At 28.1% G+C, this 27,261-nt stretch overlaps 1 protein-coding gene across 1 annotated transcript; it reads left to right on the forward strand.

Moving 5' to 3' along the window:
- The first annotated feature begins 583 nt into the window (after window positions 1-583).
- Window positions 584-27,261, forward strand: LOC136072105 (enoyl-CoA delta isomerase 2-like). The gene is made up of 9 exons (XM_065820412.1): window positions 584-796; window positions 2,209-2,500; window positions 3,558-3,656; window positions 13,694-13,739; window positions 23,417-23,568; window positions 23,693-23,868; window positions 26,541-26,751; window positions 26,829-26,972; window positions 27,061-27,261. Exons 2-9 carry the CDS (start codon window positions 2,321-2,323, stop codon window positions 27,214-27,216), a joined length of 1,164 nt encoding a protein of 387 aa, XP_065676484.1. The 5' UTR covers window positions 584-796; window positions 2,209-2,320; the 3' UTR covers window positions 27,217-27,261.

Raw genomic sequence — 27,261 nt, forward strand, 5'->3', positions numbered from 1 at the left:
ATTGAAGGGAAATATACTAGCTAAGCAATTTATACAAAACCATGAACAATTTTTTGAGGAGTTTTTTAGTAATTGGTAGTCAATATCATTGAGGTTGTTACATTTTAGGTGGACCCAATTGAGGCAGTTATCACAAAAAATAGCTTTCTGATTTTTATAGACATTAACTTTGCAAACAGCACATTCGCTATGTGTAGTTTTTATTACGGTGATATGGCGATAAAATATATAAGTAAGATTATTTATATGAATGTAAGTAACTGCAATCTATTAGAAATCAAAAAATAATAGTATTAAAAAATTAAAAAAAAAGAAAGAAAAAGTACCGAACAATACAAAAAAAACGCAAAAATAATAGAAACAAACAAACAAACAAAAAATACAAAAATTATACAACTTTCGATTTTCTATCTATTTATGAACGCGTCAAGCTTTCTTTGTTATTTTTTTATTTGTTTTTTTTTCCAAATAAAAAAGTAGCAAAAAAAAAAAAAAAATTACAAGGATTAAGACTTATGTTTATTCAACGAAACCAACCAAGCGCACATTTTTTAACAAAAGAATTTTATGCTATTTATCCTTTGCAACGTCTTCAACTCAAATCACCAGAAACAGAATAAAAATAAAAAGTAAAAATATAATAAACATCACAAAAAGTGCTATTATTACTATATCGCTAAATTTTTATATAATATAAAAAGCTTGAAAAAGTTCAGATATAGTGCCGCAAATCAAAATAAAACAAAACAAACAAACCAACAAAAGAAAAAAAAAGAAAAGCACGTGCAAATCAAAGGTATCATTGCTCGAACTCCAAAGTTATAAGCTATTTATGTCGACTCAAAAAGATTTTAGTAAAACATACCTGGAATCCTCTTTCTTTTTCTTAACTTTAAGTAGGGCTGGATATTCGAGGTACCCGCTTACTATTGACTTGTTTTCTATAAGGCGACGACGTTCTTTCATGGCCTCATTGCGGCGTCGAGTTAGTGATGGTGAATACATTTGTTCAACCCGTATATTGTTTTTGGATATAAAAAAGATATTTTTTGTATGTTCACTATCAGCCCATTTATGAAATTTAACAAAAATGTGGTTTGACTTAGTGTTGTTTTCGTTAACTTTTCCTCGACGACAGCGTTCGATCATGCCATGGGCATTTTTCGGGTCTATGTTAGCCGCTTCTGCGATGGTGTCTGCAATAATTAGTTTGGTATCAGACCAGGATTCCTTGGATTTGTTTGTGTTAATAGGAATGTTTTTAAAAATCAGTGTCTTTCTTAAATTTCTGTTTACTTTCTGTTTTGGTCATCTAATGCCGCACTAAACTTAATAATGTCTTCCGAAAATGTTTTATTATCTGAGGTCAGATTGAGCAGCTGCTGTCGTATTTCATTAATATCATCAGTATTTTTTTGTACTGTAAATTTAATATCAGTATATGCAATTTTTAGTTCAGCTATATCGCTTGTTATTTTAGAAAGACTTGTGTTTATTGCTTGTAGGATTTCTTTTTTTTGTGGATTTAATAGTGCTTTAATGTTTTTCATCGATATTTCTTGATTAATTGACATTGTGAATTTTAATTTTTATATAGATAGATTGATTAATTGACTTCGATTCACTTTTTTTTATTTTTATTTTATAGCGGTAATATATTGGAAAGATTTATTTGGATATTATTTGACACGTGGCTTTAGCTGGTTTTAAAAATTAACGTCATCTATTGTATATTTCGTAGATTGTACATCTAGGTATTGAACATTGCTCCTCCCTTGGTATTGAACATTGATCCTCCCTACGCCATCTATTGGTATTGAACATTGCTCCTCCCTTTCGGGGAAGGGGGCACAAACTGCGTATACTTTTCACTACAATAAGTTATTAACATGTTAAAATAAAAGCTTTATTTTTTTAATTGTTTAATATTCAATTAAATTTAATATCTATAAATATTTGAAAATATTTATAAATTACTCGCACTGATGGTTTGTTTTGAGGCTGTGTCACTTTGACACGAATTAAAAATATTAAAAAATTAAAATAAAATATAACTCGAATAAATAAAACACAAATTAAAAGTATAAAATAAAATTGAAACTGTATTTTTTTATTGTTTGATATCGAAGTAAATAGTTTATAAATTTTTAGAAAATCTTTTAAAAATATTACTATTTTATTATTATCTTATTTGGATTTTGGTTTCAGCTTGTTTGGTACCTACACCCGCATTAAAGATTTGTTTTGTAGCTGTGTTAGTTTGACACGAATTAAAAGTATTATATTCTGCCTTGTCCCTGGCACAGATTAAAGTTTTATTATGTACCGTTTTTTAAAAATAAATCATCAAGTATTAGCACGACAAGTTATTCTCATAAGAAGTCCTTTATTTTTTTCAAACTATTACAGTACCATGGAAGAGGCTAAAAAAAGAGTCGCCCTATTAAAGGAAGATCCAGGAAATGATGCAAAATTAAAACTATATGGACTTTTTAAACAGGTTTGTTTCCTAATAATGCTATAGTATATTTTTCGTAAATTGAAATCACGTTTTTTCCTGCTCTCTGAAGTAGTTGTTATTTAAAATTTCAATGTTTTGAATTTAAGAAATCAAGAAATTTAAATTTGTAGAACCTTGACCAACAGTTTCCACATATATTTATACATTCTTTAAGAATAATTTTTGCGAAATAATAAAAATAGTTTAATGCTGCTCTTATTTTTTTAAAGCTGGCAGGTTATGAGTAACATCAAACTTTGTAAAATATTTTATAGTAATTACTACATTTAGGACAATGTAGAATGTCATTGTCTGTTGTTAAAAAAATGTACTTGTTAAAAATTTTTTATGAGTTGTAAAATACAGCTAAAAACTTGTGTCATGCAAGACCAGTACTTAAACTATCCAAGATGTATATAGGAAGCAATTCATTTTTGTTAAGAAGCTTGCACTGATAAGTGCAATATTTTAATTAATAATTTCTATTATAATGACAATAAAGTCTGATAAAAAAATGTTACTATACAGTTCAAGATAAAATATCTAAGAGTTTAAAACTATGCTCAGCTGTAAACAAATTTTTATATCTCACATAGAAAAGTACTTGTTGATTTAAATTTTTGTTGATGTTTTGGTTACACTGCATCTAACAGTTGTCAGTGGATTAAAAAATTATGATGAAAAAAACATTGATTAAAAAAGACATGCATTAAATAAATAAATGAATCTCTATGCTGTATTCTAGCTCAAAATGCACGATTCATTTGAGAAAGAAATAGAAACATTTCTACTAATTTTATCATTGATGAAATTCTAAAATATTAACCTATTAAAATTAAAATTTTAAGTTATGTAAACTTCACTTCAATCAATTTAAGTTATGATTAGAAATACCTCTGTTTCATCATTACTGGTTATAAATTATAGGTTTAGTATGAATGACATGACCATAAATAGTAAAAGAAGTTTTTTTATATTTATAATTTGAGTTTTTCTAATATTTTGCGTAAAAATTTGTAGGATGTTTTCATAGAAATTATTTGCATTTAAATTAAAGGCTACAGAAGGAAAATGCACTACAAAAAAACCTGGTATGTTTGATTTTGTTGCACAAGCAAAGTGGAATGCATGGAATGAACTAGGTAATCTTACAAAAGTAAGTAACATACTCTATGATTACTAAACTTCTTATTAAATATTTAAGTCTAACGCTAAGACTATTAAGTCATTATATAATAATGTATGACTATTAAACTCTGATAATCTGGTATGTTAAAGCTCAATGTGGAGCTATAAAAACTTGATATCACAATATAATCTATATTATAGCTCAATGTGAAGCTTTAACATTATATCAGGGTATCAAGTTTTTTAAATAAATAAGAAAATAATGTTTGAAAATTTAATTGTTAGAATAAAACTTATGTAGTTTTATTTATTTTTCTGTCCTACATAAAAAGCTTGAAATCTTTGCCTAAAATAATACATAAGCAGGGGCTATTCTAGACCCTTTTTGACAGTGTTAAACGTATTTTGGCGACATTTAGGTGCTGTCCAAATTCAGACATAGAGGACTCTTTTTTTTCTTATTACGACAGATTTTTTTTTTTTCTTGCAAATAGGAAAAGTAATAAAAATGATAAAAAAATATATTTTTAAATTTCTAAACAAAATAAAATAAAAATTAATACAAAATGTGCAATCTTTTAAAAATATAAAAAATTTAATAAACTTTACTCAGATGCATTATTATTATTCAAAAAAACAAAAACTTTTCAAATAAATAAAACAATTACTGTTGAAAACTACAGAAATATTTATAAAGGTAAATCAAACTTTTATTTCTTAATTGAACTAAACTTAATATTTATAATATTCTTGACAGTTTTATTTGCTGATTTTTTTAAGGATATTCATAATTAGTGTTTTTTCCAATGTGTATAAAGTAAAGAAAAAGAAAAATACCTGCAGAATAAAACTAAGTACATAATATCTGAGCCTTATCTTAAAAGATATAGTTACATTAAGAATTATTTGAATCATGATTACATAATAACTCAAAAATGGAAATGAAGACTTTAATACTTTTTTAAAAAGCAATAAAGAAAAAAAGTTGACTCACTAATTCAACTGACTTACTGATGATTAAATGATCATATATAAGTTAAACAGTCTGTTTCAATACAATTTTAATACATCATCTACAAATATAACAGGTTACATTACCTAATATTTTGAAAAAATAAATCTTAATAGTTCTAAAAACACATAAATCATAAACATACTGTTTAAATAAACAGTTTATATAGTTATGTTATTTATAATAGAAAAATTTCAAGAAATTATAGAGATTTATAAAGATTTTAAAATCATAATTTAAATGAAAATATAATACTTTAGCCTACATATATAGTAGATAATATATGACAAGCTTTAATTTAAATTGCATCATTTAGTACCATTTTAATGTGTTTTTGAAAAGTTAAAAAAATACATATGTGTATAATTTTTTTTTTAAAAGCATAATAATATATTCCTTGTCCTGTTAGAGTTAACTTACAGAAAAGATAAACTTAAAGCCTTGAACAGACACAACTTAGTAACTTACTTAAAATGTTATTGATTAAAAATTAAATCCACTATAGTATCAAAAAAAAAATTATGTAATGTTTAACAAAAAATAAAATGTATAAAATATTAGTCTGCTTTTTTATTGTGATATAAAGTATAGAACAAACGACAGGTGTGTATTTCAGACACCCCTCTTTAGTAAGTTTGTAAAAATCAAGCCATACGCAAAACAAGAGTTATTGATATCCATACCCTGAGTCTAACCCTATCATTAAATCTTTAGGGTCAGGGCTAAGGTATGGTTTTCAATAAAATAGCTCTTATGGTTACAGATTATGGCTTTCAATAATACTTGTTTTGATATACATGTTGGCCAAACAACAACAGTTCAAAGTATAAAACAACTCAAAAAAGTTTTAAAATAGTGAAGTAAAAAGTATTTAAGTTTAACAATAAATTGATACAAATAGGTAAGTAAATATTTCAAAAGATTACAAAATTTCTTATTAAAAATCAACACAAAAAAAAGCTTTATATTTATGTTCTCTTAAGCAATATTTTCTTGCATTGGTGTTTAAAAAAATCCAAAACATGCACGAATGAGCATTAGCAGCAGCGGTGTATAATTAGATAAACTATAATTAGATAATTTTTTACTATACATATTTAGCATTGTTTTGCAAATTATTTTATTTTTGATAGTAAAATTACGTTCTATTAATATAACTCTATAAATTATATTATAAACCTACTCATAAATTATATTATAAATCTACTTATAAATTGTATTATAAATCTACTTATAAATTATATTATTAAAACTCTAATTTAAATTTTACTTCTGAAAAATAATATTAGCCAAAATAAACTCCCTATTTTATAAATATATAAAAAAAAGTTATAAGCAAAAAAAAAACATTTTGATAAAATACTAAAACCTCATATGTAGGGTATCCAATACCGGTCAAAAAATCAATACTGGTATTTTGATATTATAAAAGTATAATACTGGAATATCGTTATTAAAACTGGTATAAAAAAATTTGAATTTTTTTAAAGCAAAGTAAATAAATTTACAAAACATGATTAACTAGAAAAGCATGCAAATTTATTGATCTATATTTGCATAATTTTTCTTACTTTTTGTATAAAGGGATCAATTTGACTATGTGTTATGCCTGTATCTCATCATTGTATTTTGTAATCTATCACTAATCCTTCCTTTTATGTATTTACTATATTTTCAAAGGCACTATAGTTTTCGTGTCCTTCGATATTGTAATAAGAATCGATGTCTATTAATTCATTCAGACGGTTCTTTCTTCAGTTGCTTCTTTTATATATAGAACATCTACAACTGCGAGTTCAATTGCATTGGCCAAACACATCTGGTGAGCAGCCGGTTCTAATTTGCCTACTTTCTGTATAACTGCTGCGCCCTCATTTGTTAAACAAACAATATTCCTTTCCATGACAGGCCATGCTGATTCAATTTTTCACTTAAAACTGTGACATATTTTTCTGCAGGTAAACTTCCATTTATTTTAAGAAGCTCTAAATTCCAAAACTTTGACTCTAAGTGAAGATTTACATTTATGTATTGCCAGTTCCTTAAGTAATATTCCATATATAAAAATAAATATTCATAACAGAAATTTTTAAAATTCATTTTTGTACATAGTATAGGTTTTTTATTAAGTATAACTTAAATTAAATTAAAAACAAGTCCACTCATCAAAAGTAATACTAAAACCTTTTCCATTTAATTTATATTCTGATATTTCTTTAATTACTAACTGTTGAATAGTTTTGCTATAACTAGTGACCATATTTTGTATAGTCATGGCGGATTTTGGAGGTTCTTCAGTTAAATTTAATGCTTTTAATGATTTTCGAAGATCATTGAATGTTATAAAAATATTAAATATACAGAAAAAAATATTAAATATATTAAATTATATTAAATATACAGAAATTTGTTGAGAAAGACCAACTGCAAAGCATAGGAAACAAATAGAAAAGAATGTCACAATGCACTAAATGGCCTGTTCAGAAACATGCAATCATGGGGAGGCCTAGAACTGGTTTAAATTGAAATCTACACATTTTACAGACTAAGAAGATTTTCTTTGAAATGCATTTAGATGATATAAGTTTTATCAACTACAATAAAACTTTATTAGGCAAAGAAAACTATTGCATTGTTTATTCTTTTTGTTTATGAAATGATTTTTAAAAAAATGTATTATTTTTAAACGAATGTTCACATTTTAACAAAAAAAGTAATTTATCCAATTATCTAACCAAAAATCATAAAGAAAACATTATTAAGCAAAGGAAATACACAAGAGCAATATTTGATGCTGTTTTAAACTTTTTAAAAATAAATGTTTTTTAAATTGAATAAATATAAACAACTTGTTTGAAAATCCTGTGTTTCCTTAATACAATAAGTTACGCTTATTCAATAAAGTACCAATATTTTTCTTATTAATTCTCTTTTAATGACTTTCTATTTACATTTTTTCATTAAACAATGGATATTTATTTAAATTTCTTTTTTTAAATTATAGAAAGATAAAATATAATTTTTTTTTTTTAATTTAATACAGTTTAGTTTTTGTTTTATTAATCTAAGATAATGTTGTTTACTAAAAATCAGAATATTTAAATGCATTTGAAAAGGTATCTTTTTAGTTTTCAATTTTACTGCATTTTTCTTTAGTTTTCTAGTTTATTTTTTTATGAACAGTGTGATGAGTAACATTTGAAGTTAATATGAAAGTACTTGCATAATGCTGTGCCTGGTATCTCTTAAAGAATTCTTTTTGAGTAGATGATAATAAGAGATAAATACATAAAAACTCTATAAAAAAACTTATAGAAGGCGTCAAAATTCAAAGAAAATTATATTTTATCCAGTATAATGTACAGGATATCAAACTGCCATTAAATATTATTTTGTGAAACAACTTTGCAAATTAAAATTAATTTTTTAAACTCACTTTAGAAATAGAGTCATTACTTTTAGGTGGGAAGTCAAAAATGCAGTATTCTACTATAGTTATAAACTAGGAAATGCAGCTGTTGTAGGCCACAACCTTTATATGCACTTGCTAACTAGGTTCAACAGTGGCAGCATTTGCGATGCATTTTTCTAATAGATGCTGCCTTACTAAAATGATGTCTAAAGCACTATTAGTGATAGTGTGATAAAAAAAATTGTTTAGCAGTTATTTTGTGCTGGTAAAATTGTAATATGTTGTCAATGAGCGTGATTATATGTACTCAAGACTATGTTCATAAAAAGTTTTCTATTTGTTATACAATGTTCTTTCATTGACAAGTTTTTTAAAGTAATATTTACAATAGCGCACTCATGATACAACATCAACAAAGTAGCTCTTTATACTTCCCAACTTCTGGTATATTGTTTGCGCCTGATTGCAATTTTTTTCTAACTATTTACAATAAAACAAAAACGCGACCAAACAAAAATGCGAGTCCTTATAAGTTTTTATTGATTTAGTATTGAAGAATTAATAAATGACTTAATTTTTTGCTTTCATTTTTAAAATTTAAAAGTATGTACTTCGATTTTCTAATTTATCACAATTAACCAGTTAATCAATAGAAAAGTTAAAATTCTAACTAAAGATCCTAGTTGACCAACATAAAAAGATGTATGGTAAAGGGAGTGGAGATTCCCTCTATGCACACACATGCATGGGTGCCCGGAGGATTTTTTGATGTTCCAGATATATGATACTTTCGCACATTGTGCAAACTCCAAACTTAAGTATATTTATACCTATGCCAAATGAGGAGGCCTTGCAAATAATTGGATAGCAGAAACCTGCGAATAAAAAAGCCCTAAAACCCTTGCCCCTCTGCCCAAATGTGAGGGCACTAATGTAGTAAAATTTTCAACTTTACTATCTAAAACTAGATTTTAATTTATTGACAGATTTTAAATTTCGTAAAAAAAATTTAAAAAAATACAAAAAATACAATATGCCTTGACCGGGTATCGAACTCCGATCTCCGCTGTCGAAGTCTAAAACATTAACCTTTCAGCCAAGCGACCACATTGATATTTTGTAATTTAACTTTATTAAAATTAATATTTGTATATATATTTGAAGACATTTTTTAAAATTAGGATCCTGTGCCATAAACAGAGGGTTTGTATAAAGTATCTAAGGTACCTCCTCCATCTGTTTTTTTTTTTCAATAAACTTTTTTATTGAAAAAAAAAGTTGAGGAGGGATGGTGGGTGTGAAAAACGTACAAAAATTTTTAAGGATTCCCCCAGGTTGCCATGCGTACTTTTTAATGAACATAAAAGTAAGCATGGCAACCTGGGGGAGGGGGGTTTAAATTTCAAAATTTTTGGCGGACATACTTTATGGATGACCTCTTAGTGCAAAACAGAAGCACATGTTCTACATTAAAGCAAGTAGCGTAATGCTAATTTTTTATACCAGTGCTTTGTTAATTGATGAAAGACAGGTCAGGTTTGATTCAGGATCATCACAATCACTCTGCTCCTGATATTGTGTAACTCAGTACTACCTGCCCCATGCCCTGCTGCCTTGTAGAGTGTGCTTTTATAGGCAAAGGCTAGGAGAAACAAATGCCAACTTAAAAATCCTCTGCCTTGAAGCTCTTGGATGAGTAAAGGCTAGAGATGGTGTCTTAATAAAAATACTCATCTTGGGCAGATGTTAACTGCATACAGCTATTATCTTCTAGGAGGCCTCCTAGGCAAAGACTTTAGGGTAAGCAGAATAGTTCTGTTGATCAGCCTCAAACCCCTTCTTCATCTATTAGGCTGGCATAGATGTAAACCTGTATTACATTATTTCCTGCCTAGGATGATGACTGCTTGTGTCTCCTTGATAGTGGCTATGCAACTCTTCCTGTTATCTCCTTATGAGGGTACAGCTCTAAAACTCAGTTTAATGGTTCTGAGGCTGGCTAGTAGTAAGGTTTCCCAAACTCTGTGGTAGCTCTCAAAGAAACTGATTCCATCAACAGCTGCAAAATATCAAAGTATTAACAGTACCATGTTGCACATGGATGGTGTCCATGTTAATGCTTTTGGTACAAATTGTTTAGGCCACATAAGGAGCCCTATGTTACACCTTAGGGTTAATTAACTGGACTGAGAAAATTGCATAGCTCATTGCTTAGGAGGTTGTGCTCTATTTATGAATGACTCAAGTTCTCTTTAAACTTAAATCATGCCAAAAGTAACCCAAAAATATTAAACATAAAAAATCATCCGCACCACCTAACCGTTTTAATATATCTAATATTCGTGGTCTGCGAAGCAACCTTGAACCAACCCATCAGTTGAGTTTTACTTCTTGCAAAATTCACCAGACTTACTGAGGCTAATTTAAAATCTTCTGACCTCAGTGTTAAAGGATACTATCCTTTAATTTGTAAAAACTCCAATAGTCACATGCTTGGCTTAGGGGTATACATACGCATCAATTCACCTATTTGTAATGAAATTAGCTTTGAATCCTTTGACCATTTTTTTATGTGCTTCTGCTTAGCACCTCTTCACTCTATCACTTTTCTCTTTGTTCTTTATTGTTTTCCTTCTTCCCAAGACTGCAATCTTTTAGATGAAATTTCTGATCAAATTGACCATGCCCTCTCTCTTTACCCTTCTGCCAATATTGTTATTATTGGTGACTTTAATGCTCATCACACTGAATGGCTTGGCTCTAATGCTACTGACCCTGCTGGCACTAAAGCCTATAACTTCTGCATTTCTCAATCTCTTACTCAGATAATTAACTTTATGACTCGTTTTTCTGACCACCCTAATCATTTACCTTCACTACTTGATTTATGTCTGGTCTCTGATCCTAGCTTGTGTTCAATTTCTCCATTTTCTCCTTTAGCTGGTTCTGACCATGCAATAATCTCTTTAAATCTTCCATCTTGTATTTCCTTTTTGGATTCAGGCAGGAATTAAAGCTTTTATTCCTTCTCGTCAGTTCTAAGTCAAGCCTCATTCTACTCCTTGGTTTTCACCCTCTTATGCAGCTGCTATATCTAATCATAATCATTTTTTTCATCTTTTTTAAAAGAACAACTCTTTTGAAAACAAACAGCCATTTATTATTGCAAGAAATCGATGTAAAAAGGGCTGTCAGATGCTAAGCTCCATTATTCTCAGTTCACTAAATCTTGTATCTTTTCTCAGAAGTTAGGCTCTGGGGGTTTTTGGGAAATCTCCAACAGTGTCTTTAAATAAGGTAGGTCTAACATTCCATCTCTCATTCATGGAACTGATCTTATTACCTCTTCCAAGGATAAGGCAGAATTATTTGCAAAGAACTTTTCTTTTAATTTGACTCTCAAGTCTTATGGCCATTCCAATTAAACAGGTTAACCCATTGTTAGACATTCAAATCACTCCAGCTTCTGTTGCTAAAGTCATATCTCGATTAAACTCTTCTATGGCTTGTGGTTCAGATAGCATTTCTGTCGTAGTCTTACAAAATTGTTCTCCAGTACATTCTTCAATTCTCTCTCAACTTTTTAATAAGTGCTTAACTGAGTCTTATTTTCCTGCCTGCTTGTAAATGGCATCTGTTGTTCCAATTTTCAAAAACTCCGTTGAACATTCTGACCCCTCCAATTATCTTCTGATTAGTCTTCTTTCTGTTATTAGCAAGCTCTTTGAGTCTTTGATAAACAAATTTCTGACATCCCATCTTGGGTTAAATAACTTACTGTCAGACAATCAATATGGTCTTCGATCCTCTTGCTCTACGGCTGTCTTGCTATCTGCTGTGACTGAAAGTATTTTTTATTGCACATTAGATGGAGGAGGAGAGACTAGGGGTCTTGACATATCTAAAGCTTTCGACAATGTTTGGGATACTGGTCTTCTCCATAACATTATTTCATATGGTGTATCTGGGAAAGTTTTTAAGATTATCAAATTGTTTCTTTCTAACTGCTTTATTCAAGTCACCCTCCAAATTTAACACTCTTTTTTGTTTCCAGTAACTTCTGGGGTACCTCAAGGTTCTCTCCTTGGTCCTATTTTATTTCTCATTTACATTAATGATCTTCCCGACAACCTTACATCTAAAGTAGCTCTTTTTGCTGATGACTTAACGTTATACTCCTGTCTTGACAAAAAGTCTTCCCATTTTGATCACATAGAATAGGCAGCCGATCTGATCTCATTTTTGTAACAGATAGGGGTTTGCAATAGATAGTGAATTTTAACTCCAATAAAACTCAGTTATTTACTGCAAACAACTATCACAGTACTGTCAACATTCCTTTATGAATGAATGGCAACCCTTTTACTAAGTCTTCTTCTTTACATCTTCTTGGTTTATCGTTTACTACTGACCTTTCATGGAAACCATATATACAATCGATTGCTAAATAAGCATCTGCTAAGGTTGCTTCTCTTTATCATGCTTGCCATTATCTCTCTCCTGATTCAATACTCTACATCTACAAATCATTTATTCGTCTCTGTATGGAATACTGTTGTCATATTTGGGCTGGTTCTTCTAATGATGCTTTTTCTCTTATAGAAAAGGTTCAAAAATGCATTGTAAACATAGTTGGACCTGCTCTATCTGCTAAGCTTGAGCCTCTTTCCTATCGTTGTAAAATTGCATCTTATTCTCTTTTCTACAATTACTATCATTGTCGCTGCTCAAAGGAGCTATTGTTTCTAGTTCCATCAACTAAAACTCATTCTAGCTTGACTCGTCATTCAGCAAAGTCTCATTCTTTCACTGTGTCTGCCCCTGCATGCTCTAAAAACTTTTATTTGTCTATTTTTTTTCCCTGCACCTCAACCCTTTGGAACTCTCTCATATCTTCATGTTTTCCTGACTCATAACCTACAACTTTTTAAGTCTTCTGTCAACTGTTTCCTTGCTCTATAACTCTATTATTTTTTTCTAGTAACTCCCAACTTAATAGTGGTTGCTTAAAAAATGTAATTCTTCTGTCAACCATTTTTTTGCTCTCTACCTCCGTTCTTTTTTCTCTAGAAACTCCCAACTTAGTAGTGGTTTCTTGCAGCCTTGTTGGCAGTGAATTAGAATAATAAATTAAACAAGTTTTATCTTTAGCTATAGATTTTTATCAAAAATGTTTTATAAAAAATCAGTTAAACAATTTATCATTTTTCCCCTACCAAACTCTTGAGCAAGCATGATTTATACTCATTGTAAGCTGAACTTGCCGTACCTGGAAGTTTTACATATTCTGTTTAAGGGTGTGTTTCATGTTTAGGGAGCAATTGCGCCCCCTTTATCACAAGCCTTGCTTTACATATATCATCAAATGAGTAGTGGTAAGTTTTAAGAATTTTTTATCTTGGAAATTCAAAAGTTTGAATTATATTAAATAGTAGTTGCTATCTTTATTGGTAGGTATGTTGGTAATTAATTATAATTAGTTTACATTGTTATTATTACATAACTTTTAACAATTATTATTTTTTAAATACAATTATAATTTAACAAATCAATGTAAAAATTAATAATTGTTGTAAAAAATGAAGTCTCAAAAATCTTAATGACATTTGTATTTAATGCCATAATCTTGTTGTGAATTTAGGAAGAAGCAGAGAAACAATACATATCATTTGTTGATTCTTTAGTTGGTAAGTTTCTTTGATTTTTATATAAACATAATGAATTAAAATATGATTAGAAGATTTTTGACAGATCAGAATTTTTATAAGTATTAAATTCATTTTTTTTTTTTTTAATATTAATTCACCTCCCCAATACCAGGAAGACCACTGCAATCGACTCTCTCAAATCTATAACTCCGAAACACCAACCTTGACAAGCAAGACTACTGCGCGTAGAAACAAGTTGAGCCCGGTACTACCAGGGACATGGTGGGGATCGAACTCAGAACCTCTTGCTTATGAGGCAAGTGCTCTACTTTTGGTTCTCTTTTATTTAATTTAACATTTTTATAATAAATCCACAGAATCTACAAATATATAACAAAAGATTCCAAAAGAAACCAGTAAAAACCTAATTTTTAAAGGATTTTGTTGTACTTTTTTGATTTTTACCAATATAAAGTTGATCGTTTTTTAATTAGAGAAAGAATTTGTTTTTTCAAACATTCAATTAAGTATAGATCTGATGCCAAAGTTTGATTTTTTATGAAAAGAAAGTTTTTTAAGTCACAACTGCAAATAACTTGCCATGCAAGCAAATTTTTTGATTTGAATGTACTTGAATCTGTCAGATGCTTTATAACGTTTTGGTTGATAATTTTTATATTTTTTACATTAAGTTTCATTGTCTTCTAAAATGCACAAGTTTTTTTTGTCACTTATTGAAGCAAATTTTCAGCTCGTCTAACTTTCTTCATTTCTCCATCAAGCGACCTTTTTGATATTATTGTGAAAAGCCTTCAGATTTTTCAATACTCTTTAGATGAAGGATCTACTTTATTTAGATTTTGCAGCTAAATCTTGTTGTGACTGAGTTGGATTTCAATGAATCAAGTAAACTATTGATTTTGCCTTCTTTTTTTCATTAAATCTTGATTTTCCACGACTTCCCTGTTTTCCTTTGTTCTCTTTATGTTTTATGACAATTCCAACAGTTGATTTTGAAGTTTTATATTCTTTTATAAAAATTATTGAACATGAGTATAATGGATTTTTTATATAAAATTTCCAAATATTTTTTTGATTTTTAAACTTTTTCTCAACATTGCAAAAAATAATCAGGTGTAAACAAAATTACACCCATTCATAAAAAACTACTTAAGTATGCATTGCTAGAGTTGAATTAAGTGAACACGAGCAGTGAATTGCAATGATCTTGACATTTTTTTAGTTTGTTAATTGCTGACTTTTACTATTTTTAAAAGTAGTCAAAAAATATTGCTCATAAAGTTAAAAAATTACTTCAACCAAAGAAGAATATAATGTCGTTCATAAAACTAAAATTTAAGACTATTTAATTTTAGACTGTGGTTAAATGTCTTTTCCTGCACTCTTTTCTTAAGTTTTTAATGGAAGCTGTTATTTTCCTTGTTTGTAATGTCATCTCACAGACGAAGTGTAAATAAATAATTATTTTTTTAGATAAAAAACAATTTTATTATAAATACTATTAAATAAGTATATATATATATATATATATATATATATATATATATATATATATATATATATATATATATATATATATATATATATATATATATATATATATATATATATATATATATATATATAATTCAACTTTCACGCTACTAAATGTTTTGTATGAACATATCTCTAAGTATAATTTTTTTTTTAAAAAGCCAACTCTTTTTTTTACACAATATAATGCTAGTTAGTTTATGCTAAGTTGTGACAATAAAAATAATAAGAAGAATAATAATAAAAATTTTCTATTATAAATATTTAAACAAACAAACAAACAAAAAAAGGGGGAGGGGGGAGGAAAACAAATAGGGGGAGATCTTTTTTAAAAAAAATTTGCAGTTGACCAAATTTGACCTAATTCAACCCATACATTGTTTATTGTTTAAAATTTATTCAGTTATCAAAGAATCATACATAATATTTATATACAATTTATGATTTAAGAACGTTCAAGTCGTTTGTTGTGTCCATGAAAATTGTATAATGTATTGCTTGCTAAGAAATTCTGCGGTTTAAAAAAGGTATTTTATCAAGTTTTTTCTTAATTTTGAACTGTTCAATCAGATCGCTTCTTTTTCTTCTCTTCTAAAGTTTTTAAGTTCATTAGTTGAAGCCTTTTCTCATAAGTTAAATGCTTAATATTTGAGATTTTTGTAGCTCTGTGTTGAATATTTTCAAGAGTGCTAATATCAGATTTCTCATGTGGTGACTAAATTTGACTTACAAATTTAAGATGTGGGCAGACATGAAGGACACATAATGTGCGCCATTTACATTTAGTTCTTATTTGCAACTACAAAGCCTTCTTCAGCCTGCTTAATACAGAGTTAAAATTGCTTTCTAAATTGAAACCTTGTTTAATCAGAGCTGATTTTTATTCCCTCAGTGATAAGATTTTATGATGTTATGATTTTTCCCTAATTAACACAACAGTTTGATCAATTGATTGAAATACAATTATCTTCTTTAAGGTTGAATAAAAGACAGGCAATCAGCACCATAAGTAATATGAAAATATGCACTAGGTCTGAGGGCTGCATTATGTATCACAGCTAGATCTTATAGATCATTTCCGGAATTTATAAGAACATATTATGTATGTATATAAATGCTCAATGTATGTATATAAATGTGCAAAAAAAGTTTTATAGTATTTACTGATTATTTTCTTTTATCTTTGGAATCTTTATATTAAAAATGGCAGAAAGTGGTAAAGGTAATGTTTCTCCTCCGATGTTAGATTTAGTGGTAGATTGATATGCTTCATTTCGCTCTTGGATTGAGAAATGGCATGATTATGTTTTGTTGTCAGATTTGGAAAAGAAACCACTAGTGTATCTAGCTGTTATGTTAAGAAATACATTTTCTTCAGAAGCTGGAAACATTTAAGAATTATTGAGTGTAACCAAAAATGCAAAAAGATTCTCTTCATTTATATTGGAGAAAGTGGAAGTGTTTGCCAAGAGTATTATTAATGAGACTTTGGAAGGACATACAGTTTCAGCAGCAGGAGTGAAACCTCTGATCAAAAAGTTGAAGCAATACAAACTTTTCTGAAAACAACAAATATACAGTTTTGCATAGTTTTTTAGTTATGGCTCGGCAATTATCAAAATTTAATCCCTTACTTGCTAAACTAACTCTACCTTTGTGAGATCTTATAAGTTTAAAATCAGCATGGATATGAACAGAAAATCATACCAAAGCACTCAATGAGGTAAAAAATAGTTTGACAAATCCACCAATTTTGGCACACTAGGATGTGACAAAACCAGTAAAAGTGAGAACAGAGATGGAAGTTTATTGAATTGACTTACAAACCACTTGATTGTGCATCTAGATTTTTGATAACAACAGAAAAATTATCATTATCCAATTGATATGGAAATGCTAGCTGTAATATGAGAGTACATGCCTATGTCAAAGTATTTTTATTGGTTACCAAGTTTTATATTGGAAACAGATCACAAACCTTTAATTCCTATATTAAATTATCGTTCACTTATTGATATGCCATTTAGAATTTAGCAATTAAGAATGAAATTATTAAGGCTTTCATTTACTTCAAAGCATGTTGCTGGCAAGTCAATTACGGATGCTGATTCAATTTCTCTTGTACATGTATCTTAATCTACAAATGACAATAAAATTGCAGAAAATGATCTTAACATATACGTTAATTCAATAATTAAAAGTATGCCGGCTACAGAGAGTCAGTTAAAAAAAATTATGCAAAAAACTGAACTTTTAAAACAATTGTAAGAAAGATTAACTTTTAAAACAATTGTAAGAAAGTAAAGTTTCTGGATGGCTGATTTCAAAAAAATATTGTCCAGCAAATTTTTAGCCTTATTGGGAATTTAAAGATGAAATAGTTAAAATCGAAAGATACTTGATGTATCAAAACAGTATAATATTCCCAGTTAGTATACAAAATAAAAAGTGTCAAAATTGCACAAAGGTTACTTAGGAGAAGTGCGAAATGTTGTGCACGCAAGTCTCTTTTCTGGTCAGGTTTAAAAACCAGCTTTAATAGTTAATCCAAAAAGTGAAGCATGTATGAAGTATCTCTCATCAAAGCCAAAAGAACCTCATAAAATTCCAACACAACCCTGGTATATGGTTGGAACTGATTTGTTGCAGGGAACTAATAAAAACTATTTAATTATTGTTAATTATTGTTTGTAGCCTGAGGTTTTTCTGTTTTCAAATACCAATTCAGTAAATGTAATACAAGCAAGGAAAGAATCATTTTCATATCATTTTCAACAGTATACTGGAATCATTTTCAACAGTATACTGGAGGAACTAGTTTTAGATAATGGTACACAATATACTTCAAATAGTCATTAATTTTTTTTCTTCATTAATTTTCTTGACAGTGGCAACTTAAGCACATAAAAGGTGGTAGTCCACAATGAATGACTTAGCAGAAGCCACTGTGAAATCAGTAAAAATTATGATTAAAGTGTCATATGTCAAACAAAGGAATTTTCAAAGGTGTCCTAGTATTACATAAAACTCTAATAAAATGTGATAAGAACTATTACATGGAAGTCAACTGAGATTTTTATTTCAAAATCAAAATTAAGGAACCATGTAAAAGATCTAGAAAGATAGTTAAAGAGAGAGTTTAAAAAATACCATGATTAACAGGCTTGGCCGGGAAGTGGGTGCAATTGCACTTTATATCTCACCACGCATTTAATACTCAGTTTAGCCATAATTTAATAATAAATTTAATAAAACATAAATACATAAGTGAAAAATTACAATATAATTTTTTATTTATGTATTTATGTTTTATTTCAACAAGATTCTAATAAAACTAATTCAATTTATATAATAAATAAAAAAGTAAATTTTTATAACCATTTTTATAACCATTTCATGCGCAAAGCGTATTTGCAAATTTAAAATATTTGAAACAATTCTTCTTAAGTAAGATGAACAAAAGAAATAGTTAAATCATTAAGTTACAATAGAAGTATTATATTATTTTCTTTTTTTTTAGCAGTGTCTTTAAAATGTCTTTAAAAATTCGGCAAAGCACCAAACCCCTGGTATTTAGTCTCTAATGATTAGTATTCAAACTGCAGACTAAGTATACATTTAATAACTTTATATTTTTCTTTTATTCCATTGGTTTATTATACTATAATATATATTATAAATTAATATATAAAAGGCATAATACATTCAAAGTGACAATTTTATTTTGTATTTTGCTAACTAAAAACAAGTTTTTATTGCATCAAATTATTTGAAAACAAATTTCGGAAGATTTCGTACAATTCCGTAAAAATAAAGTTCTTTAGGAAGGGTATTGAGAATTAGGAATTTTTTTGTGCCGAATTTTACAAAACAAAAAAAACTGTCGTTTATTTCGCAAATGCTTCTTACGAAATGTAGTCTTTCGCAAGTTAAATTACAAAATAAAACTACATACGAAAGGGCTTACGGAAGTTGCACTTGCAAAACAAGCTTTTTCGCTAAATGATGTTTTCAAGTCAATATATTTTTAAGTTTGTTGGTTAAATGGATATAATTGTAAAAAATAAAAAATTTATATACCAAAATGTTTATAATGAAGTTTTATTTTCAGTATTAGAACATATTAACATTTGAAGGTTTTATTTTTTGAAATAATGTTAAAAAACCATGTATCTTTCAAAATGAAACTATTTTGCACCGCAACTTGCAAAACAGTTTTTAACAGAAAAAAACTTACTAAATGCGGCATAATAAATATATTTAATTACGTTTTATGAATCAAATATGCATGATTAACTATGTAACTTAAAGACTAATTATTATATGATATTAATAAGTTTCAATTGTAAACATTTATGAATAAACCAAGACTTTCATAAGGTTTTTAAAATGTCATTTAATGAATAAGAATTAAATAATGAAGATAACTTGAACAACGTTAACATACAAATGCAATTGCGTAATTGGAAAACAATGCTATTGTTGAAATCAAAAAAAGACCTAATTTAAGAAATGAATGCTAAAACTTAATTTTATATCAAAATGCCTAAAAATAGCTCTCATTTGTTTTCAAATAGAATGTTTTTATGTTTAGTCAGTTTCACTTTTTTTTATTTTTGAGGGGCTTTTATTACTTTCGCTTTTATTACCTTAATAACAACAAGTAAATTCAAAAAAGTTCATGAAAAGGCATTTTTTTTAAAGATTTTATCTAAAATGTTTTCTTTTATTAAAAAAAAAAAAGTTAGGGTGGCACTTGCTCCCTCTTGTACCGTTGGCCCTGGAAAATGTTTTAATATGCAACATCCCAACGTTATTGGGAATATACAACTGCTGAAAGTTTTAAAGCACTAGCTATTTTAGAAGAGAATGAAAAATTAATTGTAAGATTTGGTAAGAACTAACAACGGCCAAACAACACGTCAAGTTAAGTTAAACTTCATGATGAAACAAAATATTTTACTGGATTTTTATATATGAGATTATAAATAGTAAATCTCCATTTTTGCAAAGCCAAGACAACAAGCAACCAAAAGTCGATACTTGAAATTTATAAATATATATAAACACTGGCGTAGCGACAGGGGGCAAAGAGAGCAAAATGTAAATGTGTGTGTGTGTGTATATATATATATATATATATATATATATATATATATATATATATATATATATATATATATACATATATATATATATATATATATATATATATATATATATATATATATATATATATATATATATATATAAAAGCTATTGAAGAATCGTTTAACAACATTTTTTTATTTAAATAACATTTTTTGTATGACAGTTTAATGAATGCTTTCGAGTCTTTTTTATAAGCGCATATTCTGAAGCGCTCCTTCTGTATGGAACCGATTTGCAAGTATTCTTTTGAAATGATTTGTTTTGCAAGTTTCTTTTTCGTTAAGAGTTATGACGGAATTATTATTATTTTTTCCATACAATGCGTTACGGAAGGTGAATTTGCACAAGTACAACTTCCGCAATAGCAATTAGAAATACGGAAGATAAAAATGCAAAATTTTCCTAAGTTATTGTTTACAGCTAACAACCCTAGCTTATGATGAAGAAGCGGAGCTGATTCACAACACCCCTGATGATGTTTAGTGAGTAAGCTTTTTAATATATTTGTATCTTAGTGTGTTATATGGACGTGCTGGTTCACCCCTAAGTCACTTTCTATAAATGTATGTGTGTATTTTTTCGAACCTCTGGCGCGGTGTTAATCAACTCGTAATTTACTATGTATATATGTAGATGTTATGTTATGTTCAGTCGCCTGTAAGTTCTTGTATGTTTGTTTGATTGTTTGTTTTATTAACTATAATGGTTTTTTCTTTTTTAAATTTTGTTAAAGTTGCAATTGTTGTTGAAAGTCTTTTTTTTATAAAATCAATTATACAATTTGTTTTTAAAAGATTTACATTTAAATGATAAAAAATTAATTTAATTTGTTTATAATTTACTCAACTTTATATAGATTTTTAATAAAACTTACTCAACTTTATATAATTATTTTTATGTAAAGTTATTTTTTTTTTATTAACAATCAATGAAACTAAATCATCACTTTGTTTAAAAGCGTTTTGCTAATATAAAAACATTGAATACAGAAGAATAACGTTACAAAGTTAATTTTTTTAATGTGTTGAAACGTTTCGAACATACATAGAAGCATACATAAATTTGAATGTTTTCAAAACATTTTAAAAACTGTAGTCAATTGTCGCAACTAAATATTATATGCTTGGTCAGGAATAGAGCGCGATTGCACCTGGTTTCTCACAAAGCCTGTGATAAAATATTTGTACTTTTGTACCATGCTTCTTCAAGCAGGGTCAAAATGTGGTAATTCAATTCAAAATAACTCGCAAATGGAGTCTTAGAGGTAAAATAACGATGTGGGTTGCCCCTAAATTGTATGAAGTCAAATCACTATGGACATATTTTTTGTCGAATCAAATTCATTTTTGTATGCTATCTATGCTGCATGCATGTCTCATGTTTGGAGAGATCCATGTGGAGATGATGCTCAGGAGAAATTTATTTGATCTTCTTATCAAAAAATTCAAGGTAATAGCAGTAGCAGAAAATATACCAGATGTGATAAACAAAAAACAGATAATACAAGTATCAAAAGTTATTCTACTATGAGGATTTATAAATTAGCTTGACTTCTTATTGACAATTATATTTGCTTTGTTTATTTAGGGCATGCGTTGTATTTATATACATGTGTATCACGGCTTCATCTTATAGATTGGTGCCTGACTTTTAGAGAATATACATTATGAACACAACACTTATTAATACAAATCTTAAGCAACTGGCATTTTATGGAGGTAACCAAATTCTTAGTTACCATCCTGAAATCGGTATGAATACTATGATGATGGCCTACATGCTTGACTTATTACAAGAGTAAAATACATGGTAGGGGACGTTTATTAATTTTCTGAAAATTTTCCCATCCACCCCAAGCTTATTATTATTTGCCCCCCCCCCCATCCTTCTTTTTTTATTTTTACTTGTTATCAACAAAAAACTTTATCTCAAAATTTAAAAAAAAAAAATTCAGTGTAAACCGGTCTTAAAAACTAGATAATATATACCAGTCAATGATAAAAATATAAAACTTTCAGTGTAATTAGTCTTTAAAAATCATTAACCTTTAAAAAATCTTGGTTTATTATAATTTGTCATGTTTTTTCGATTTCTCATTATAGTATATAACTTATATAAGCATATTAAATCCTATTGAAATTATGGTAAAACATTAAAAAATGTAGATTTGATTGCGAGCCACACTAGAATTCAATTGTTTATGCGTGTTCTGCAAAAAATATTAATTTGAATTTAGTAGGCTTTGATTATAGGCAATAAATTGACATTAGATTTAAGGAAAAATTCTTACCCACCCTTTTGTTAAGACTCCCCGTTTAATAGATCTGGACTAAATTCTCATCCAACCACCTCTTTTATTCCTACTTTCCCTTCTAGTAAGTACGCAACATACACAAAATTATTTTCAGTTTCTGAAAAGTTTTTTACTTTCCAGCACTTTCTGTAACATTTAAATTAATATTCTCTAGAGATAGTAAAGTCGTCACTAGCCTTGAAAAGTCTCTAGAAATGGTAAAGTTATCACTAGCCTTAAAAAATCTCTAGAGATGGTAAAGTTGTCACTGCCTTGAAAAGTAATCTTAACACCGAAAATGTTATTAAATAATGAAAAGTTAAAAATAAACTAAATTTTTTTAAATTCTTCATTGCTATGTTATTTCTTAAATATATGCTATGTTTTATTTTTATTTGAATGTTTTTTTTAGTATTGTTATTTTTTTTGTTTTGTTGTTGTTGAGTGTTATGTTATTTTTCTTTTACTTTAGAATTGTATAAACTTTTTTACCAAAGTAACTTAAACTTTGTTAAATTTAATAACATTAATAAACTGTTAAACTTTGGTAATTAAGTTCCTATAAAAAGTCTTAACAAAGTAATAATTTAAATGTCTTTGTATTTTTTTGAAATCTAACTTTGATGATACCTAGTCTAAAAGTTATTATTTATACAATTGTAAGTTGTACTGTAAAAATTTGTTTGAAATTTTTCTCTAATAATGTAACACATTTTAGGTCCTGTTGATGCTAATCTTGCAAACGAACATTCTGAACACTCTATTACAAAGAAAGAGCCTACTTCAGATAGTATAATTATTACAAAAGAAAAGGGCATCTGCACTATTAAGTTTAATCGACCTAAAAAATATAATGCTTTAACTATTGAGGTAACGTGGCTTTAAAGTGATATTGAATGATTTTTTTTGAAAATACATTTCATTTTATTGATCAGCTACAAAATGTAATTACTTTAAATGTGTGTTGTTCGTATTTTTCTATATACTCAAACAGATGTACAATATTGTAACTGATACACTAAATGAAGCAGCCAAGGATCCTTCAATTAACTTGGTGGTGATCACAGGAGAGGGAGATTATTATTGTAGTGGTAATGATCTTTCTAATTTTGCAAACATTCCAGATGGTGGTGCCAAAAAACTTGCATCTGACAGTCGCAAGTTACTAAAGTGAGCTTTTTGATTAATGTGGTAATAATGAATAATAATAAATGTGGGAATGTATGACTTTGTTCTATGTTATTTTTAAACTCTGGGTCTAAATCATTTCTGTTGTCTATAAATTAATTTGGGTTTGAACATGAGAGTCATTATTGAAAAATAACTCTCTTTCACTAATTATTTGTCAAGATTTAGTAATTTTTTCATAAGTAATTTAAATAACCTTTTTTTAATATTTATAAGAGATATACTGCTGAAATATGTTAAAAAAAATTAAAAAGTAAGAAACATGGCAAATTCAAATAAATTTATTCTCACAGAAAAGAAAAGTTTACAAAAATGCAAGCACTGAAATGTCCTTCGTATATATGTTTTGAATAAACCAAACAACTTTATATCTAAGAATAAAGTTTAATGTAGTATAAATAACACTAAAATAAATAAAATAAAGTAGTAAAAATATACAAAACGTTTCAACTAAGGAGTATTAAAGAAATAATTAAAAGGACCAAGATGTATCAAGAAAAACTTCAATCAATGGTCATCAATCTTTTTAGAATCTTTGTTTACCAATGTTTTTTCATTATAAATTAACCAATATATTATCTCAACAGTTTTTTATCTGTATCATTGGAAATGACCTCATTAAATACTATTCCCATATGATATGGCTAGTAATTTACTGTCTACATCATAAAGATAACTTTAAAAAATGTTAGTCTCTGACAAGAAAAAACTAGCTATAACATTTGTAAATAAATGTTACATTAAAAAAAATGATAAAGCATAACTAAAAATTTCTTTTGATGATGGTAATATTTTAGATATTATAATTTTTGATATAAAAATGTTATATATTAAGTGTATAGTTTTATTGTAAATATAAATTTACAATATATTAGAGTAAATGATAATGTTGTTGATGTTTAACAAATCAAAAGTATATGTTATAACTGACAACAAATCAACTTATGATATTGGTTTAACTTTAGAAAATCTTTGCAGATTACAGATTATTAAAAATGGTGTTTATAGGTATAATTGACTTTTTTTTTCAAGTTAGCTTTGCCGACTACAATAGTAGTAGGGTAGTCTCTTTTTCTCTCTCTCTCTCCTCTCAACTACAACCTTGTCAACTACAATGGAGTAACGTAGTCTCTTTTTCTCTCTCTTCTCAACGACAACTTTGTCAACTACAATAGAATAGGGTAGTCTCTTTTTCTCTCTTCTCTCAATCCTATAACTCCTAATGTGAGAGAAATACAATCAAAAGTCATGTGGTCATGTGGGTTGATTTTGTATTTTTAAGTCCTGACCTATCTGATTTCATATATTTTGTGCGGTTTGGCTACTACGCAGCAGACAGTGCTGTATATGGTCTTTAATGTCATTAATTTTTTGCGAAATACAGAAGTTACAATGCAGAAATTTTAATTGATCTCATAAGCTGTTTTACACTTTATATATACTCAATAATTTAAAACTTTTCAAAACTTCCAGAACTTTTTAGGAATTTAAAAAAAAATCATATACATGTACATGCAGGGGTTGTATGCATATGTAGCAGGGGTTTCAGTGCATAATTGACTTAGAGTTTTGGTTAGGGCAGGTACTATCTAAATATGAAGGGATTTAATTAAGGTAAAAAAAGTTTTTTCTTTTTTACATTATTGTTTTTTTTTATTCTGCGTTTTCTTAAATAACTGTCTGGATTTACGTCAGCATTTTAAAACTTAATTTGTGCAAAATATATTTAGTCAGTGCCAAAATAAATATTATATAGTGGTCATAAATAAACACTATTTATGAAATGAAGATGGATGTTTTAACATACACTTTTACCAATTTTATATGCCAGGAATGTTCATTATTGGTAGTTTATTCCACCAGACCTCACTGTGGCAAAAGCACTCCCCAGACCTTTGCTTGGCAATGGAAGGTCTTGGGGAGTTCTCCCTTTCCTTTAAATCCCCACCCTTGCCTGTTTTAACCTTCCTTCCCCAACTACCTTGACCTTCCTAGGACAGTATTCCAGGTTTAACAAATTGTATATTAACATTGAAAATGTTAGGCACTGATAAGTTGTATTCTTTTTGGTTATCCTTTATACTCTAGGTATCATGTCTTGATTTAAGTTTTTTATTCACTCTTGCTGAAAATTTAACTTCAAGATTGCTAAAGAAAGATTTTAAAGATCTGATTTTTTTTCCTTATTATATATTTAATTTTTTTTTTTTTTTTTATTATCCTAAAAAATGGCCAAAACTTCTTTTTCCGTCAAACAGTTTTTCGGAATCTCTTTTAAAATATTAAACAAAGAATAAGCAAAAGAAACTAATTTAACAAACAAGTACACAAAAAAAGACAACTTAAAATTTAAAAAAAAGTTAAATGAATTGGACAGTTTACTTGCTGTTTATACTTGCTATGTTGATACTGTCAGTATGTTTATGTCAGAATGTGTATGATATGTCATATGACATGTGAATGTGATATGTGATATCATATGACATGTGAATGTGTGAATGTGTATGATATGTCATATGACATGTGAATGTGTATGATATGTCATATGACATATACAAATGTATATGATATGTCAGAATGTTACAACATGCAAATCATGAAGTTGTATTCTTTTTTGTAATTGTACATTTATCTTCAAATTAAAATTTCTTTAGAGGGTTTGTTGAAAGTTTTATAAATTTTCCGAAGCTTCTTGTATGTTCTGTTAATGGACCAGCTGTCGGTATTTCTGTTACATTATTGGGACTTGCTGATCTGGTTTATGCAGTCGAGAATGCTACATTTCAAACTCCGTTTACTACTCTGGGTCAGTCACCTGAAGGTTGTTCCTCGTATACATTTCCAAAAATTATGGGTTATGCTAAGGTACGAACTTTAATATGCTCAGTAATACTCGTAATTTTTTTTTTATCTTCAATTTAAAAACACTTTTTCTATTAAAGGCAAATGAGATGCTACTTGCTGGAAAAAAATTAACTGCACGCGAAGCTTTCGATAGAGGTCTTATATCTGAAGTCATCCCACATGCAGAGTTCCATAAAACTGTTCAAGAAAAAATAAAGCATCTAGCCTCGTTACCAAACAAGGTTTGTTTTGAAAATATCTTTTATGAAATTTCAAATATCTTTTAAGCGTTTGTCTTATTATTTAATGTTTTAATGTTTCTCGCTTCAGTCGATTCTCTATTCAAAAGCTCTTAATCGAAATCGAGAAAAAGAAACACTTTTAAAAGTTAATGACGAAGAATGCGTTCGTTTGGAGGAAAGATGGCTTTCAGATGAGTGTATGAATGCGGTTATGCAATTTCTGTCGAAAAAATCGAAAATGTAAAAATCTTTTAATGTTGTTTTTTATAAGAATTATTCAATTTATTTA

Source organism: Hydra vulgaris, chromosome 15, assembly GCF_038396675.1.
Source record: "Hydra vulgaris chromosome 15, alternate assembly HydraT2T_AEP".
NCBI classification, from domain to species: Eukaryota; Metazoa; Cnidaria; class Hydrozoa; order Anthoathecata; family Hydridae; genus Hydra; species Hydra vulgaris.

Coding starts and splice junctions, on each gene's coding strand:
- LOC136072105 (XM_065820412.1), top strand. CDS start 2,321: ATGTACCGTTTTTTAAAAATAAATCATCAAGTATTAGCACGACAAGTT. Junction 26,752..26,828: donor AAATTATGGGTTATGCTAAG/GTACGAACTTTA, acceptor TTTCTATTAAAG/GCAAATGAGATGCTACTTGC. Junction 26,973..27,060: donor TAGCCTCGTTACCAAACAAG/GTTTGTTTTGAA, acceptor TTCTCGCTTCAG/TCGATTCTCTATTCAAAAGC.